Source organism: Lissotriton helveticus, chromosome 3_1 (genome assembly GCF_964261635.1).
Source record: "Lissotriton helveticus chromosome 3_1, aLisHel1.1, whole genome shotgun sequence".
In the NCBI taxonomy this organism is placed as follows: domain Eukaryota; kingdom Metazoa; phylum Chordata; class Amphibia; order Caudata; family Salamandridae; genus Lissotriton; species Lissotriton helveticus.
This window is the reverse complement of record NC_136061.1, coordinates 917,669,214-917,689,702: the sequence shown is the minus strand read 5'-3', so window position 1 is coordinate 917,689,702 and position 20,489 is coordinate 917,669,214. Positions and strand designations below refer to the sequence as shown.

Genomic DNA, 20,489 nt, shown 5'->3' with positions numbered 1-20,489 from the left:
TTTTTCAACTCATTTCTATTTATACTATTTTCAAATCTTAGTTCAAATTTAAAAAAACTTGAAGTATCTAGACAAATGACCCCTTGCTGAATTCAGAATGTTATCTACTTTTCTGTAATGTATAGATTTCCAGGATCCATTATTGCTTTCATACCCATTTTACCACTAACTGGAAGGAGGTTAAAATCACAAAAAATAGCAAAAATAGGCTATGTGCCAATAAAATGTCAAAACTGTGTAAGAAAAAATGTGTATTCTGACAAAGGTATGTTAGTCTCTGAAAGCTTTCATCCGCAGCACATTTTTCCTATTCGCCCACACCCCCCAAAAAAAATGTAGCTATATTTTGGCTAATTTCTGGGTCCTCTCCAGGGGAATCAATAAATCCTGGGTACCTTTAAAATCCCCATGATATTGGAAGAAAATGACGCAAATTTGGCGTGGATACCATAGGTGGTCAAAGGTTTCAGGGGCCTAAGAGCAAACGCTCCAAATATAAAAAAAAAGGCTTAGTACAGGGTGGGAAGTCCTAGCAGCGAAGGGATTCATTACAATATCGCAGGTTGAACACAATTAATACAAATGAGAAGCACTCGTATGTCATAGTGTCATAACACTGGGTGTTTGTCTTATCTATCACTGATTTCTGATTGAAATAGTACAACCTGAAGTTAGGTTCCCCTTTTGCAACCAAACATTGGTGGGTCTTTGAATAAACTGTTCTTGTTTATACAAAGAGAATAGCCATTAATGTTTACGAATATTTTTTTTCAGTTATTGCTACTGTTGAGAAAGTATTAGTTTTTGTAATCGTCTCTGTATCTATACTATGATAGGTGTTAGAACTTGTTCACCAGGAACCTGTTTTCGTACTGGTTACAAATGCCAAAACGTAAGTTTGAAATCAAAACAGTTTAAAATTGAATTTATTGCAAGAAATATGAAAAATACTGTGGGCTTAGTTTTCAAAGCTATTGCCGAAAGTAGGTTTGTAAATAGCTTTTTTATGACTATAAACTCACTTTTGTCATTCACAAAAAATTGTTTGAAACTCACAAGAAATGTATCAATACATAGATTTGTGTGTATGTGAGTAAACATTATTTCGAGAGCTGGGAGTGGGTGTACAGTGGCGCAAATGCCCTGAACATTTGAGAAGTCCTACAAACATATATGGTTGTGGGTACACAAACATTTTCTTAGTCCTTGCCAAGTCCGGAAACAGAGATTTACTCCTCTCAATGAAGGCGTTAATCAGTTTCTAGGGTGGGAATGAGACGAGATCACCCTCATAACTGGGAAGCTGTAAGAATAATCCTATGAAGCCGCAATTTTCGCAGCTTCCCAGGAGTTGTATATCACAATAGTGCCTTTAGAAATATCACGTTACAAGAATATTACTGCAAAAAAAAACTGTCATGAAGATAAGTGTATATGGTCAGAATAGATTTACTATTCTTACTCCACACCTATATACCTTGAATATATAAATCTTCAAGGTACGTTTACATGGAGGTATGAATATATAAACCTATACTTACGTATATATACTTAATGAGTCCATATTTTGTTTGTTGATATTTTTGCTATGATATTTTTGTAGCATGATATTTAAAAATGCATACTCTTCTGCCAGACCTTGCCGGGCGCATTCTTAGAATATTTTGCAAAGTCTAAAAGTTCACTAACCTTCTAAGAAAGGTAGGTGCAGATTTGTAATTACTATTGTTTCTTTTTTTAGGAATAAGGTCACTGTTTTTCTCAAACTGACTGAAAACAAACGTTTGCATTTTGAATGATGAAAGTGTGGCGTCGTAGTTAGATCTGGGACAGTTGCTCCCACATTTAGTGCACTGTCCACGTGCTCTGGGGCTATAGAAAACCAGCAAAACTGGACCGGGCTGTTGCTATGGTGCATGCACTTGTTTACAGTTTACCCTGTACATTGAAGGATGGCTGAGTCCACACACCTGATATCATCATGTTTTCTATTTGAATATAGAAGAGAGGCTGCCTTCACCTGGCGTGAACAAACACAATACGTGTTTCCAACCAATGACGCTGCCCTGAGCTGCCAGACTGCATTCCATTTCACGGGAACCGTTTTTTTCCCCATTGGCCACTTCCTTATTCAGAGGCTCGGTAGTCATCACTCAGCAGCCTACGACAACCTGAGACAAAGTGAAAGTACGCACAGACAAGTTCGAAGAAGCAGGAAGTGCACTGGCACATGACTCTTAACATGTCTGTGTGCGCAGGGAGCGTCGTCTTTGCCGGTCTGTGCTTATTGCAAATGGTCGCAGGTATGTATGTACCTTTCACTATATATATATATATATATGTGTAAGAGGGAGCGACTGGGGATGTGAGAGTGTGAATAGACTCTTCTGAATTAAACAGGAGGGGATACAAATATGTGCTACGTATCTCAGTAAACTAATGTTGCCAGAGTAAATACAGCAAGTTTTGTGTGGGCGTCTCTCAGTAAATGGCGTCTATGTGCTGAAATGGCAATGTGAGTGTTGTGTAACTAGATATCATGTCAATCACAGTACGCACTGCGCAGAGCTGAAGTGGGTCCGGGGGACTAGCAAACCCCCATGTAGGACGGGTGCATGGGACGTCTCTCAGCCGCCCGGGATGCTCCTGAAACAGCGCGCAGGGCGCGGCACACACGGTTTCTATACGTACATGATTTGCTGCGCTGGAGCAAGACCGCTCCTGGGACTCTGCCAGATCGTGATATATCGGGATGATTCATTTGCTTCTCTGTAGAACTCCCTCTAAATTTCCCTGTAGATGGTTAACCTTGCTCCCTATGCGGAATATATGCCTAGTTAGTAGCGTTGCCTTTAGTATCACTGTCCAACCCTTCATGCAACAGTGATAGTCCATGACGTACAAGCAGTTTGGCAAGTATGTGCTGTGATATTTTCTTTTCTAATGAGGAGCTTGCATTCACCACAAGGAAACAAAAGTGCGAAACAGGCAACTGCACCTTTTTGGAGGCTTTTTGACGTATTTGCTAATATTTGTGCAGTCCCTTCTCTAACGGTCATTGCGCAGATGTACAGTTAGTGCTCATGCAATACAGGGGGTGTCCCTATGGAAATAAACTAAAGTCTTTGGTTGTGCATCTGTATTATATGACGCATGCAAGTGCACAGGCATGGGTAACATCAATGGCTCTCGAGTGATGTGATACGTGTGCCATGTAGCAGATGACGCACAGTGACTGTATTTCCTTAGGGTGCCCTTTGAGCGGAGGAACGAAGGTCCTAGGCTTCCCCCTCGCCCCATCCATTCAAAGGAAGTCTGGGCTGACCCTACAGTGACAGTAACAGTACTGCCATGAGGCTTCCATGACGGCCGTCAGTGGGAGCTTTAACTATACTCAGTCTTAAGGGTCTAGACTCTAACCAAAGACCTTCAAAATCCGCCTCAAATGCTGTGTAGCACCTGCGGACAAACACTTTGTGGAGGTGTAAAGTGAAGCTGCGTGTTTCTCTACTGGATATCTCCATCCACCATGTGAGCTAACTCAGCGTAGCCACGCAGCTCTGGCCTCAGAGAGGGGAGGGCACGCGCCAAGGTCAACCTGTGCGGAGCCTGTCAGTGTAACACGGCCCGCGATCTCTACAGGCGAAAACAAACCTGAATAGGTTTTCTGCGTCATAGGTACGTTGTTTCTCTTGCAGCTAATCTGGGCCTGCTCTCCTTGTTCTTTCACCCTTGGCAAACATTTTTTAGACACGCTAACCTTTGTTCATGATAGGTGGGTGTGGCGTTTTTGTGCTCTAGTGCATTACAATTTTACTCTTCAAAGGAAGTGATCTGATGTTTTTTTGAAAAATAAATTAATCACTGCGAGAGTGTAAATAAATAAAACTAGGTACATTTCCTCACTTGCATTAGGCTCACCTCCGTGCAAATGAGGATATGCTCCTTAAGAATGTGCACGTTTGGTGCTGGCAAGATTCATGTTATAGATGGTGTGGCACAAGCATCTGCGGCCACTTCTGTAATACCATAGTGCCTCTAAGCCAAAAAAGAGGAATCACAAACCTTTTGTTCCCTCAGGACACTTTGTATAATTCAGACATTGGTCATTCAACCTGAGTGGTTGATCACACATGTAACCGTCTATGTGACTACACCATGATGAAGAACAGTCGAGTAGGGAGGGGTGAAATGGAAAGGCATTGTTGAGGATGTGTGTGCGAAGGGACATTTGGTTGTCTATGTAGGAGTGTATGAAATGAGATACCCCAGTCTGGGATGTTCCCCATAACATCCTGTGCCTCTGGTGTCTCTTCATTCTGGCCAGTACTTTTGCTTTTGTTGTTGAGGGAGATAGGTGTGCTCATGACTACCCAGAATGCCTGAAACAAAGCATGTTAAGTTCCTGCAAGGAATACTTCAAGGGGAAATCGTGCACCGTTCCTGCTTATCTTCCCAACCAGCTGGTTTGTGAAGAGCACTGATACCTTTGTTCTTTTGGCAGTGAGATTCCAGCAGAAGCTGGACATTGGTGTGACCGATTTTCTTTTTGTCCCCACATGAGGAAAGCTACTGCAAGAAAGTTGTGTGAAATGCATGAATATCCTGAAAAAGACCCCTGATATCAACACACACAGTGAATTATTTAACCCTTTCATATTTTGCTCTTAGTTTCCAAAATGAAGGCATGCCATAATCTCAGAATGTATTTGGACCCATGCCAAGCACTACCCCTGTGATGCACTGTGTTGCATGCTTACGTCTTCTGGCTGCTCTTCCTTATGGATGCTTCTAGCAAACTCCAATTCAATCCAATGCACACAAAGAATGTAGGATATAATGGGCCTCCTCTTTTTCCCTCTGTAACATTGGTTTGTCCAATGAACCTCTGTCTCTTCCCATTCAATGAGATTTGTCATCTCTGAGCTCTGTGAGTTGTGCCCACATTGCCCCCATCCATTTAATTGTGACTTGTCATTGTCACACCCTGGAAGAGGCTACAGACAGAGGAGGATGCTAATAGAGGAGGCATTTGTTCTGGATGGGAAAGCCCCCCTGACTTGTGAGCTAAAGTCTATGGACACTTTCAATTAATAAACATAATTAGGTTTGTCACACGGCAAGAGGGGATTTACACTTAAAGTAAGTTATTCAAATTCCCAGGAACCTTTGTGATGGTTAACTCCCTAATTTTACTTGGGTGCCTAAAAACATCATTTTCTGAACATACATTCCACGCGCTAATTCAAAGAAACTGAACTGGTGGAATTTTATATTTTGAAAGTTTGCTTATGAATACAGAATTTCAGCAATACAGCACAAATGCATGACTCCCAGTTTCAGGTTAGGGTCTTAAGTCTGAAATGGTGAATGGGGCACGACGGCTGACATTTGGTGCTGAAAACACAAAAACAAGAGCCTTTTATATTCAAAGGCCTCTAACCAGACTCTTTCCCTTTTATAAATTATGTTCTTTAGAATGCTAAAACATGCAAAAATATAATTTATAGTTTGACTTTAATGTGACTAGTTTGGGTTTCATCTTAACTATATGTCAGAAATGGGGGTCTCAGTTGGCAGTGGTTTGCACCATGTCTAAGTAAGGACCCTTATTCTAGTCAGGGTAAGGACACTACACAGCTGAGAAAACTCCTGCTCACCCCCTTAGTAGCTTGGTACTGTGGTAAATAAATAATTAATTACCGGTACTATTTTTGAATACATTGAATAAAACAGATAGCTCAATAAATAAGAGACAGGATTCGAGGTATCTGAGTCTAACAGGCTTTAATCAGGCATGAGGGAAGGGACAGGAACGGGATAGCCTGCACGGAAATAGAATGGATGGCAGCTGCACCGTCTAAGTAACAGTACAAGATATATATACATTACAATTACATTCAATACAGTAGGCGTAGCAGTAGGCGTAGCAGTCGTGAAAGATAAGGACACATTGGTGGAAGAAGAAGGCGTGTACAGGGCGTGCACTGAGACATGTGATGTGAAACGTCATAGAAATGTCATGAATGGGCGGAAACATGGAGGGGGCTACCTGAGAGCAGCTGGGACCTTTAACCTAGTGGTGCGCGCAAACGGGCAATGACGTGTTACCAGGGAGAACTGGGGGCTATGACTTCTGCACTAGAAGAGGAGACTAAAGTCTACGGTGTCAGGACGACATGTACCTATGGCATATCTGGTATCTTGTGTTTGGAGTACATGTTGATAGAAACTAAAAGTTATCAGGGCAGAGGCTACTTGACTCTAAGGCTGGTGCATGCATATATTCTTCGTGTAATGCGTGGGCTATGAATCTTCTATGAATATTAATACAGTAATTCTCTTGCATGGAGACATAAAGACTAGACTATAGCTGAAGCTGTTTATACGGTTCAGTAGCTAAGGAATGCAAAGACGAGGAGCTGAACTGATAACTAGAAGCATAACATACTCTTGGCAGACTGGCAGGCAGAGCTGGGCACCGCGCTGCGCGAAAGGAAGTAAGTGAAGGGTCAGGGATGCAGGTGGGGGCTGCATCGCTCCTCGGAGTGAGTTCAGGAGACTGGAGCTTGAATCTGGTGTCCGGGCCCCTTTTGAGGCCTAGAAACGGGGACAATTCAATGAATTAACGTGTACACTGTAAATCGTGGTAACATGGGCCTAATACTTGTTGCTTTCACGAGAACTGGAAACTGGCATACTAGAGTTGGACACAACTATAATTGCGTCTTTAATCGATCATAGGGGGATACATATGCATATTAATCATGCACATATAACATAGGATGGGGAACACGTAGGCACATATCACATGGCAAAATTTACTTTTCCACATTCCCTCCTTGTGCCCTACGTTTCCATCAGGAAACATCAATATTCATGATACCATCTATCTGTTCATATAACATCATTTGCTCGTCTCGAATTGTCTTGGAACGGGACTTAGGACTAGGAATACAAGAGGTAGCACACATGCCGCAAATCGCAGGGCCACATTGTAAACAGAGGCAGCAACTGAATATGATCATTACTGCTATACCTAGGAATGACAATACTTTCCATCCCCAGGCAGATATGATACTCCAGAGCCAACCGGACCATGTCCAGGTGCCTGGATCTTGGTGTAACTGATGGGCAATTTTATGAAGTCTGGTTATAGCTGAATAAACAGACGGCGCGTTATTAGGAATGAAAATGCAGCAACTAGATCCGATGACTCTACAAGCTCCTCCTCTATCGGCCAATATGACGTCAAGAACGAGACGATTTTGGAGCACGACAAATCTAATGGCAGATTGCTCTTCGGTTAAGTTACCTAGAGCGGAAGTAGTCTCATTCACTACTGCTTCAAGGGTTCTGGTTAACCTACGTATTAACTTACTATTCTGGACAGGGCCTATAAAGAAAAAGAAACCTTTATTGAAGTCTTGATATTGTTCTAGAGTAGTTTCAGTTTGATCGACAAATGGGGACTCAGTCTCCCTTCTATGTCTAACGTGTACTAGATGTGTGTTTCTGTGATAATCGGATGGGGCTAGAAAAACTGGTGGCAGTAGGAAGGCAATGTAACAGGTCCCATCCCAATCGAGGGGCAGACGAACATATGCGGTCTGACCACAAACAAAATAAGAATGACGTGAGGCTTTGAAAATAGATTTCCCACTGTCACTATACTCGACCACAGTAGTACAATCACTATGTCCTACATGTGCGGAACCATTCTTTCTGACACATAATTCGCCTTTGACGGGTAGGACTGAAATAGCAGGCAAATGTGGAGTAGTATCGGACTGAACATTCAAAACCATGAAATTCGAGGAATAATTACCTAAATCATATACTTCATTTTCTAGATCTAACCCTGTTCTATGGGAAAGACCTTGCTTGTCTGGGAAACATGTTCGATTCAGAAGGGACATATCGGTTAGGGATGACGTTAATGTGGACCATGCTCCACACGAACCATTATGTGAAAACGGATAGGGAAAGAGTGGCAGAACTCCCTTCGGTGTCTGGAAAGGGGGAAGTCGACCACACACCCAACAATTAGTGGCATTGCTGGTCTGGTGTGAATAGTGTAACATTCTGATAAATGTGTTATTACGCATAGCAAGACGATAGGATAACTCGTGAGGAGGCAGGTCACTAAATGTGTGCTCTACTGTAACATTAGGAAACATATGTGCATGTGAAATAGGAAAACATAAATGAAAAGCATAACTTATGCAGGTAACCATAAGACTCAAAAACATAAAAAATAACAGAGTAACGATGCATCTACTGCAAATATTCTTTTGATAGCGTATTCTCTTAGAGTTTTGACTAACTCTCTCACTATGTGGGTCTATCTCATACATGTCAGGAACCTGTCTAACCGCTTCACCCGAGAGGGACTTAAACAATTAAACTGTCTGACTTATTTTACTAGACCGGAGTTTTGCTTTATACTCCTGCTGCAGAGTTTTCTCTAACAGGGGAAGTTTAGAGTCTGTGTCTGGACAGTCCTTAAGAACGGGGCAGTCTTTGATAAATGTCTTTGGCCGTAATCCATGGAATTTCTTGATGTGGCTGGTATGCACCCAGCCCTTGCGTCCTTCGAGCTTGACTGCGGTCCTTGTTGTTAATAACACCAGCTGGGGCTCCTTCCAACGGGGCTCCAACGGACTTGAACGATCAAAGTTTCGAACCAACACGAGTTCACCTGGAACGACTTCGTGCGGTTTCACTTGAGTGTTGTCTGGAAAAGCAGCGGCAACCTGTGAACGACAAGAGTGTAGGGCAGACATCAAGGAAGCTAGGTAATCTGTCAGCATATTACTGGAAACGTCTGTAATCTTTCGGGGCATAGGTGTACCCCACATATTTGGAGGACGGCCGAATACGACCTCGTACGGGGACAGACCTGATCTAGAGTGTGCAACCAATCTCATATAAAAAAGGGCAACTGGCAGTGCTACCAACCAATCTACACCTTTCTCTGCGCATACTTTTGCAATGCGGATTTTCAATGTCTGATTATGTCTCTCAACTAGACCAGCTGCTTCGGGGTGCCGTACACAGTGGAACTTCCACTGGTACCCTAACAGAAGGGATACTTGTTTCATGAGTTCAGATGAGAATGGCTGGCCGTTGTCTGAATACACGACCCTTGGTAAACCATAGCGGGGGAAAAACTCACGAACCAACTGCCTGGCAGTGGTCGCGGCAGTGTAATCTGGAACCGGATATGCTTCTGTCCATCTGGACAAAGCACATACAACTACGAGGACATACTTGAAACCTCGACATCTCTCCATCTGAATATAATCCATCTGGAGGACTTCAAAAGGGTGGTCAGGAGGATGGAATCCACCTTGTTCCACCGGGACACTTTTACCTGGATTGAACTGACAACAGATCATGCAGGTACGCACTTTCTGTTTGGCTGCTGCTCGTAAATGCTTGTTGAACCATATGTTCTGGATACTGTCTAACATGGCCTTTTCTCCTAGGTGTACTGGACTATCAGCCTGATTCATGTACATGCCGTTTTGCGTGTCCCTAATAGCGAATCATAGCGATTCGCTATTGAGGACACGCAAAACGGCATTCATGTAGGAATTGCTACTTAAATAGCGATTCCTACATGTTCTTTATTTGCGAGTAGCAATTTGCTACTCGCAAATACTCCCCATTCATTCCTATGGGCCAAGAGGCCCATAGGAATGAATGGGGAGTATCCCTCATTTGCGAGGAGCAATTTGCTACTCGCAAATGAGATAGCGATTTTAAGGGTGCCAGGGGTGTCCAAAGGACGCCCTGTAGCACCCCTAAAATGCACATTTGAACAGGTGTTGCGCGCACACATGTCCAAAGGACATGTGTGTGTGCAACATGCAACTTAGAAAAATGCATTTAAAAGCATTATTCTGAGTTTTTGCTATTTACCGACAGGTCTGACCTCTCGGTAAATAGCGGCCCCAAAAGTCCAAAATCGCTATTTTGTTTTGTGTCATGAATAGCATTTGAGGAATCTCTATTAGAGATTCCTTAAATGCCATTCCACGCAAATATGCGAATTCTTACATAGCGATTTTTGCATTTGGTATCATGAATACCAAATGCAAAAATTGCACTCGCAAAGGGCCAGATTCTGAGAATCTGGCCCTTTGCGAGTGCAATTTACCTACATGAATCAGGCTGTATGTGCGGTATTAATAATGACTTGAACCATTGAGTCGGGGAGAAACCATGTGGCTTTTCCCTTCGTCAACCATCCCTGATCTGTCTGGACCCCTCCTTGTTCGGACCATTTCTTGATTTCATCTGGAGTGGCATGTGACTGTATATCTATTACATCTTGTGTAGGGTCCTTAACTGTCATACAAGTAGTCTGATCTGGAATGAGTGTCTGTGTCGTGTTAACTGGAATGTCTGAAGTCTGAGCTGTAAGCTTGGCTGTTCGATCTGCCAGGTCGTTACCCTGGGAAATGATGTCAGTAACTTTCGTATGTGCCTTGCACTTCATAATGGCAATAGCTGTCGGTAAATGTATTGCATCTAACAGAGCTTCAATGAGGAGACCATGCTGAATCTTAGTTCCATGAGAAGTCATGAAACCTCTTTCTTTCCAGAGCACTCCAAAGTCGTGTACGACTCCGAATGCATAACGTGAATCTGTATATATGTTAACTTTCAGGTTCTTGGCACGTATACAGGCTTGGGTCAGAGCGACTAGCTCTGCTGCTTGAGCAGACAGGGTATCAATACGGTGTGTTTCTATAACTTCAGTGTCTGTAGTCACTGCATACGCGGCTACTAGTTCTCCTGTACTTGTTCTCATACATGAACCATCCACATAAAGTGTCAGGTCAGGATCAGGTAATGCAATATCTGTCAAGTCTTGTCTTGGCTTTGTCATGGTGTTAACGACTTCCACACAGTCATGTGTGGCAGGATTTGAAGTAACTGACGGTAACAGTGTAGCGGGATTTAAAACGTTGCAGCGTCTGATTTCTATGTGTGGCTGAAACAGTGTCAGTTCATAACCTGTTAAACGTGCAATTGTCAAGTGCTGAGTCTGAGTTCGGTTTAAAAGAACTTCCACGGAGTGTGGAACTTGTACTGTCAGGGAGTGTCCTAACACTACGGAATCACTTTGTCTGATAGCTAGAGCTGTGGCTGCAACTGACTTGAGGCACGCAGGCAGAGCCTGGGCCACTGGATCTAATGTGCTAGAAAAATAAGCACAGGGCTTGTATTGTCCTGCTTGATCTTGTGTGAGAACAGATAATGCAGTACCATCACGTTCTGTAACAAAAAGTGTAAAAGGCTTACTGTAGTTCGGTGTTGCTAGAACAGGTGCTTGGCATAAAGCTTTCTTTAATTCATTAAAAACAAGTGTATGTTCTTGGGTCCAAGGGAGGACAGTCGATACGGCTGCCTCCTGTGTCGTTAACTGTATCAGTGGCTTGGCTAGATATGCGTACTGAGGAATCCATTGTCTGCAGTAAGAAGTGAGGCCGATAAAAGCTCGTACCTCCTTCTGAGTCTTGGGTTGTGGAAGATGCGCTATTAACTGGATACGGTCAGGTGTCAACTGCCTACCCCTCTTGGACAGTAAGTGTCCTAAGTAGACCACTTGCTGGACACAGAATTGCAATTTGGAAGGGGACACCTTGTGCCCCATCTCGGCCAGGAAATACAGGACTGTAAGTGACGCACGCTCGCAGTCACGTTCAGAACGGGCTGTAATTAACAGATCATCGACATACTGGAGTAGGGCAGTGTCAGTTGGCATGTGAATATTGTCTAGTTGTCTTTTAAGTGCTTGACTGTAAATGCTAGGACTTTCTGTGAAACCTTGAGGTGCTCGTGTAAATTTATAGCTTCTTCCATTTAAACAGAAACCGAAAAGGAACTGGCTGTCTGGATGAATAGGGACACTAAAGAATGCGTTCTTGAGATCGATAACTGAAAAGAATGTGGCTTCAGAATCAATGGCTGTCAAGAGTGATGAAATATCAGGGACTACTGGGTACTGGGGTATGATACACTTATTAAGTTCTCGAAGGTCGATCACTAATCGATAAACTGGAGGTGCATTCGGATCAGTACGTTTCAGGACTGGAATGATAGGAGAATTACATACATTGGAGTCAGTTTCTACAACCACTCCTTGAACAATAAGCTCGTCAATAATTTTGGATAAGGCTGCTACAGCCTCAGGTGGCAATTTGTACTGTCTAATTCGTGGTAATACAACACCTTGTTTCAGAGTGACACGATAGGGTGTAATGTGCATACAACCTACATCAGTTGGACCTTGCGCCCATAATTGCTGTGGTACATTCAATAATCTTGGATCAAAATCACGTAATACATAATGACCTTTAAAATCACGCAAGAACAGGCGGACCCCTTCTGGGGAGCAGCATATGACTGCTCCTAATTCTTTCAAAGTCTTAATGACTAACAAATTTTCTGGACAAGACTTCGTGAGTAACAAATCAGTAGTTCGGGACAGTGGACCAACTTCTAGAGTAACTGGTTTCGATATTTCATTAACAATGGGCTTTCCTGAAAATCCAAGGGAAACATTTCTTGAGCCTGAGAGCGGAGCCCCTGGAACCTCGTCATGACTGATGGTAGTCCTACTTGCCCCTGTATCAATCAGAAACTTTCTGTCTTTCCCTAATACTTGACTATGTACATAGGGACCCTCTTGATCTACAGGAATCTCGATGACAGGCAAGCCAACCTCCCTCTCTAGGCTGTTTCATGAATATGGCTGATAATCTGGATACTCTGACTGTGCATACTGGTACATCTGCTGTGTAACGTGTTGTGTTGCAGCGATAGGCTGCGGTACTGTAACTGTCTGTTGTGCGTTCTGCGGTGGCTGGGAAGTCTGTAAAACTTGTTCTTGTCTAGGCGGACGCGGTCTCTCTTTAGTCTTACCAGTAGCTATGTTATGTTTCAGAACTGCACATTCGTTTATAAAATGACCTGGCTGTTTACAATAATTGCATGTCCCTTTAACGGGAGCTGTAGGATGACTGACTTGATTCGGACCCCTCTTTTGACTGTCTTGTGGAACAGATTGTGCAACTAATACTTTCATTTTCGTGTCTTTCATACGTCTTCTTTCATGTTCCTGCTCTTCCCTGATTCTGTTCTGGTGATACTGGAGCATCTGGAGCATCTGTGACGGAGTATTAGCTTGCCAAGAACTCTCGACTTTCAGGACTCGATTTTTAACTTGTGGACTTGAATTCTCGACTAGTTTGGTAACAAAAAGATGTGGATACGATTCACTACTTGTTTTCAGACCACTATTAATAATGAAACATTTCTCGAATCTAGAATGAAAGTCACTAGTATCTTCATCTTGTTTCTGTTTACAGGCTGAGATGGCATCCCAGTCTTCCTTTTTCGTGGCTAGTAATCTTGGCAAGACTTGTATTAACAGTTCGGGCAAAGCTTTAGCTTTATCCCCAAGACCGGTACCTGGTACTCGTGTGTTATCTTCGGCTTCTAATGCGGACCAATCTATCTTTTTCTCTCCCACCTCCCATTCTTTTTCCTTGAGTTTTTCATATATGCCCGTAGGCAACAGGACTTTTAACATTTTAATGATGTCAGGATACGTGTATTCTCCCATACGGAGCATGTCTTTTAATTCACGGTGAAACCCTGCTGGATCTTTATCATGACAGGGAATTAACTTTTTCATCTCCAAAAGTTCTATTTTCGTGATGGGGGTGTAAACAAATACTCGTTCTAGAGCACCCCCCGTTGTCCTAACTGGATGTACTTCTCGTAACGGATTCTGTCTATCTATGTAGAATGACTTCCTTACTGGGGGTGGAACGGGAACAAAATGCGGAGTCAGGAACGTACTGTATTTGTGGCGCTGTTCTAAAATGACATTAATTAAGTCGGTACCTAGACCTTTCCATCTGTACTGGAGTAACTCGTTCAATACATCATGTAAAGGACCTGGATCAGAATGCTGAACCTCATACAATGTGATGAGGTGCTGAATCATATACATACCCACCAGACGCTGCTCGGCTGGGGGCAGTTTCAGGAACATTTGTGCCACGATTTCATCTGGAAACGTGGTAGAATCACTAATCCATCAGACTGCTGATCGGGCTAGTTCTTGTTCATGCATGGTATTAAGTTCACTATAACCTATTCGTGATTTCAGAATTTTATCGGTAGCTTGGAATACTTGCTCAAGAGAACATTGTTCTGGCACTGGAGGAGAAAAACTTTTCTTGTAATCTGGACGTGAATGTCTGTCGGAAAGTCTAGTTCTACCTACATACGCTATTCTGTCGGGATTCTCGCTGTCTACCTCTTCACTTGAAGAGTCATTCTCTTTCTCGGCTATTTTCCTTGCTTTCTCTTTTTCGTGTATGTCTAGAATTTCCTTACGGATTTTCCTGTACATAGCGTCTATACAATTCTGTGTCTTGTGTTTTCCCTCGGCTATATTATCACTCCACTTTGTCATGACTTTCATCTTATCTTTATCTTTCTCAGGATAGTCTTGTTCTCTTATTAAACAGTTAATAAAAAACTGTAAAATCAGATGTTGAGTCTCGACTTTTCTGTGTGCCATAGCTTTGTGAATACTTTCTGGATCCTCCCCTGTACGGATAAAACGATATATTCTATCTAGATGGTCCTTCATGTCTGGCAGAGTAACCAAAAAGGTGGTAACTCGTCATAAACGTACTGAATACAGTATCATGTAATCTTCACCTGGTACTGAATCATATACGCAATCAGTAAGGTATTTCTTGAGGGCTGCGTAAGTAGAGACTTTCGGTGTACGTTGTAACGCTGCTTCTCTCAGCGTCATTCGTTTCGTTTGAGGCGGGGTGGTAGGAGCGCCTCCCGCCGCCCCTCCTGGGCTAGAGTCGTCAGGTAATACCGGACGTGCGGGTGCTGGTAACGTGACTGGTAAAACGGGTGCATTTACTGTAGGCTGGGCCGGGGGTACATTAACTTGGTCCCCGGGACCAGTGGCTAGAGGAACAGGGATTACATTATTAACAGGGTGCTGAGGTTGAACAGGCGGAATATGATTTGCATATTCTGGGACTGTATCGTCCAAATAGGACGAAAGAAAAATTTCAGCTGCGGTCGGTTTATGACGTAGCTTAGTCGGGACTAATGGTGGCGGAAAATTACTGGATGCTTCCGGGGTTGCCTTCGGCAAGCCCTCGGCAAGAAGAGGATACATGCCCCTTATAAGAGCATTTCTCTGTCTGTCTGACTGTTCTGCTCTAACTCGTTCACCTTCTTCTAGAAGTTCCCTTTCTTGGGCTCTCTCTGAGGATTCCCTACTTAACTCTGTTTTTCTGCTTATGATACATAAAATGTCCTGGACTGTCCCTAGGCGGGACAGGAACTGATTCTTCGAGTAACCCTTTCCGGGTTCCTATCTGACGTAACTTGGAAAACAGAGGCATTCTAGACTTGAATCCAAACACAATACAATACACGATAAACACAGTAATGAATAGCAAAACAAATCACTCATACCACGACATTAAAATACATTAATACCATTAATAACAGTTCGAACAGAATATTACCTGGTACATTTTAAAACAGAACACATGAATTTCTCGAGAACAGACTTACTAGAATTACTGGATGCACTGCTAAAACAGTACAGAACATACCGGTCCCATAAAGAGACACGTCGGACCCGTATCCACCTAGGTGAATACTTCGGACTGGATCTGTGTACCCAAACCCATCGGACCAGAGACAAATTAATTGACCCTGTCTAGATACTACCCCAGCAACGGTACTCACCGGGCAGCAAGAACGGAAGGCCTCGGACTGGACTGGACTGCTACGACGTCGGACTACAAACTTCGGACTTCAGTTACAGGTGGACCTCCGGATACCTCGGACCTTGTACTCTCGGCTTGGGCTCTGGTCGGGACTCGCCGCATTCCTCACCGCCTCGTCTGGATGCTGGACCGCAGTCTCCGTCTCCTCCGTGGGCCTGAGGGATACTTGAAGCAGAAATATCTGCACGTGCACGGTATGGTTCCGTCACGGCTGCAGAGGGTCAGGGGGCCTGCGTGGCTTCGCCGGCGCGTGGGGAAAGGGCAAGTCCCTATTCGGGCGCCATTATGTGGTAAATAAATAATTAATTACCGGTACTATTTTTGAATACATTGAATAAAACAGATAGCTCAATAAATAAGAGACAGGATTCGAGGTATCTGAGTCTAACAGGCTTTAATCAGGCATGAGGGAAGGGACAGGAACGGGATAGCCTGCACGGAAATAGAATGGATGGCAGCTGCACCGTCTAAGTAACAGTACAAGATATATATACATTACAATTACATTCAATACAGTAGGCGTAGCAGTAGGCGTAGCAGTCGTGAAAGATAAGGACACATTGGTGGAAGAAGAAGGCGTGTACAGGGCGTGCACTGAGACATGTGATGTGAAACGTCATAGAAATGTCATGAATGGGCGGAAACATGGAGGGGGCTACCTGAGAGCAGCTGGGACCTTTAACCTAGTGGTGCGCGCAAACGGGCAATGACGTGTTACCAGGGAGAACTGGGGGCTATGACTTCTGCACTAGAAGAGGAGACTAAAGTCTACGGTGTCAGGACGACATGTACCTATGGCATATCTGGTATCTTGTGTTTGGAGTACATGTTGATAGAAACTAAAAGTTATCAGGGCAGAGGCTACTTGACTCTAAGGCTGGTGCATGCATATATTCTTCGTGTAATGCGTGGGCTATGAATCTTCTATGAATATTAATACAGTAATTCTCTTGCATGGAGACATAAAGACTAGACTATAGCTGAAGCTGTTTATACGGTTCAGTAGCTAAGGAATGCAAAGACGAGGAGCTGAACTGATAACTAGAAGCATAACATACTCTTGGCAGACTGGCAGGCAGAGCTGGGCACCGCGCTGCGCGAAAGGAAGTAAGTGAAGGGTCAGGGATGCAGGTGGGGGCTGCATCGCTCCTCGGAGTGAGTTCAGGAGACTGGAGCTTGAATCTGGAATCTAGAAACGGGGACAATTCAATGAATTAACGTGTACACTGTAAATCGTGGAAACATGGGCCTAATACTTGTTGCTTTCACGAGAACTGGAAACTGGCATACTAGAGTTGGACACAACTATAATTGCGTCTTTAATCGATCATAGGGGGATCCATATGCATATTAATCATGCACATATAACATAGGATGGGGAACACGTAGGCACATATAACATGGCAAAATTTACTTTTCCACAGTACGAGCAGTCGGCTTATCTCAAAGGTAACATGTAAAGTATTTGTACATACAGTGGCGTCACTAGGGTTGGTGTCACCCAGTGCGGTAGCTCATGGTGTCACCCCCTCACGACTGGTATGCAGAGCGCCTGCCCAGGGACAGCTTTATGTGACATACAAAGTTTCAATTTGTGCCCTTCCTTTCAGCTGCCAGGGTACAGAAACATAATTTACAACAAGGGGTGGTGATGGACAGAGTCTCTGAATTAAGCAGAAAACTCTCACCCAGTCAAGAGATCAGGGCTAGATCCAACACCGTTTTTTAGCTCACTGCATCATCCCAGTTTCAGAACCTGGCTGTATGCAAATTAGTCTGTTCCTGTCCCAGTGCATGATGGGAACAGGGCAAACCAAAGTACAAAGCCAATTCTTACACTGGAAAGGAAACAAGCTACCGGGGACCGGTTTCTGCCATTTCAGCCTCTTCGGCCCGGCTTGCTTGAATCCTGATGGTGCAGTGAGCAAGGGACTCATGTCTGAGCATACCCTTCAACGCTTAGGGTGGACAAAATAATTTACAACAAGGGGTGGTGATGGACAGAGTCTCTCAATTAAGCAGAAAACTCTCACCCAGTCAAGAGATCAGGGCTAGATCCAACACCGTTTTTTAGCTCACTGCATCATCCCAGTTTCAGAACCTGGCTGTATGCAAATTAGTCTGTTCCTGTCCCAGTGCATGATGGGAACAGGGCAAACCAAACTACAAAGCCAATTCTTACACTGGAAAGGAAACAAGCTACCGGGACCGGTTTCTGGCATTTCAGCCTCTTCGGCCCGGCTTGCTTGAATCCTGATGGTGCAGTGAGCAAGGGACTCATGTCTGAGCATACCCTTCCATGCTTAGGGTGGACAAAATAATTTACAACAAGGGGTGGTGATGGACAGAGTCTCTGAATTAAGCAGTAAAATCTCACCCAGTCAAGAGATCAGGGCTAGATCCAACACCGTTTTTTAGCTCACTGCATCATCCCAGTTTCAGAACCTGGCTGTATGCAAATTAGTCTGTTCCTGTCCCAGTGCATGATGGGAACAGGGCAAACCAAACTACAAAGCCAATTCTTACACTGGAAAGGAAACAAGCTACCGGGGACCGGTTTCTGGCATTTCAGCCTCTTCGGCCCGGCTTGCTTGAATCCTGATGGTGCAGTGAGCAAGGGACTCATGTCTGAGCATACCCTTCCACGCTTAGGGTGGACAAAATAATTTACAACAAGGGGTGGTGATGGACAGAGTCTCTGAATTAAGCAGAAAACTCTCACCCAGTCAAGAGATCAGGGCTAGATCCAACACCGTTTTTTAGCTCACTGCATCATCCCAGTTTCAGAACCTGGCTGTATGCAAATTAGTCTGTTCCTGTCCCAGTGCATGATGGGAACAGGGCAAACCAAACTACAAAGCCAATTCTTACACTGGAAAGGAAACAAGCTACCGGGGACCGGTTTCTGGCATTTCAGCCTCTTCGGCCCGGCTTGCTTGAATCCTGATGGTGCAGTGAGCAAGGGACTCATGTCTGAGCATACCCTTCCACGCTTAGGGTGGACAAAATAATTTACAACAAGGGGTGGTGATGGACAGAGTCTCTGAATTAAGCAGAAAACTCTCACCCAGTCAAGAGATCAGGGCTAGATCCAACACCGTTTTTTAGCTCACTGCATCATCCCAGTTTCAGAACCTGGCTGTATGCAAATTAGTCTGTTCCTGTCCCAGTGCATGATGGGAACAGGGCAAACCAAACTACAAAGCCAATTCTTACACTGGAAAGGAAACAAGCTACCGGGGACCGGTTTCTGGCATTTTAGCCTCTTTGGCCCGGCTTGCTTGAATCCTGATGGTGCAGTGAGCAAGGGACTCATGTCTGAGCATACCCTTCCACGCTTAGGGTGGACAAAATAATTTACAACAAGGGGTGGTGATGGACAGAGTCTCTGAATTAAGCAGAAAACTCTCACCCAGTCAAGAGATCAGGGCTAGATCCAACACCGTTTTTTAGCTCACTGCATCATCCCAGTTTCAGAACCTGGCTGTATGCAAATTAGTCTGTTCCTGTCCCAGTGCATGATGGGAACAGGGCAAACCAAACTACAAAGCCAATTCTTACACTGGAAAGGAAACAAGCTACCGGGGACCGGTTTCTGGCATTTCAGCCTCTTCGGCCCGGCTTGCTTGAATCCTGATGGTGCAGTGAGCAAGGGACTCATGTCTGAGCATACCCTTCCACGCTTAGGGTGGACAAAATAATTTACAACAAGGGGTGGTGATGGACAGAGTCTCTGAATTAAGCAGAAAACTTTCACCCAGTCAAGAGATCAGGGCTAGATCCAACACCGTTTTTTAGCTCACTGCATCATCCCAGTTTCAGAACCTGGCTGTATGCAAATTAGTCTGTTCCTGTCCCAGTGCATGATGGGAACAGGGCAAACCAAACTACAAAGCCAATTCTTACACTGGAAAGGAAACAAGCTACCGGGGACCGGTTTCTGGCATTTCAGCCTCTTCGGCCCGGCTTGCTTGAATCCTGATGGTGCAGTGAGCAAGGGACTCATGTCTGAGCATACCCTTCTACGCTTAGAGTGGACAAAATAATTTACAACAAGGGGTGGTGATGGACAGAGTCTCTGAATTAAGCAGAAAACTCTCACCCAGTCAAGAGATCAGGGCTAGATCCAACACCGTTTTTTAGCTCACTGCATCATCCCAGTTTCAGAACCTGGCTGTATGCAAATTAGTCTGTTCCTGTCCCAGTGCATGATGGGAACAGGGCAAACCAAACTACAAAGCCAATTCTTACACTGGAAAGGAAACAAGCTACCGGGGACCGGTTTCTGCCATTTCAGCCTCTTCGGCCCGGCTTGCTTGAATCCTGATGGTGCAGTGAGCAAGGGACTCATGTCTGAGCATACCCTTCCACGCTTAGGGTGGACAAAATAATTTACAACAAGGAGTGGTGATGGACAGAGTCTCTGAATTAAGCAGAAAACTCTCACCCAGTCAAGAGATCAGGGCTAGATCCAACACCGTTTTTTAGCTCACTGCATCATCCCAGTTTCAGAACCTGGCTGTATGCAAATTAGTCTGTTCCTGTCCCAGTGCATGATGGGAACAGGGCAAACCAAACTACAAAGCCAATTCTTACACTGGAAAGGAAACAAACTACCGGGGACCGGTT

At 44.1% G+C, this 20,489-nt stretch overlaps 1 protein-coding gene across 2 annotated transcripts in view; it reads left to right on the top strand.

The window, feature by feature from the left end:
* The first annotated feature begins 2,199 nt into the window (after positions 1-2,199).
* The window catches only part of IFNLR1 (interferon lambda receptor 1), a 336,403-nt gene continuing 318,113 nt past the window's right edge, over positions 2,200-20,489 (top strand). For both annotated transcript variants that reach the window (XR_013608730.1, XM_078681256.1), the window contains exon 1: positions 2,200-2,303. Coding sequence is in view for 1 of the 2 variants with exons in the window: in XM_078681256.1 (XP_078537382.1) it covers positions 2,231-2,303 (73 nt within the window). In the remaining variant the exon portion in view is untranslated. The remainder of the gene's footprint in view (positions 2,304-20,489) is intronic.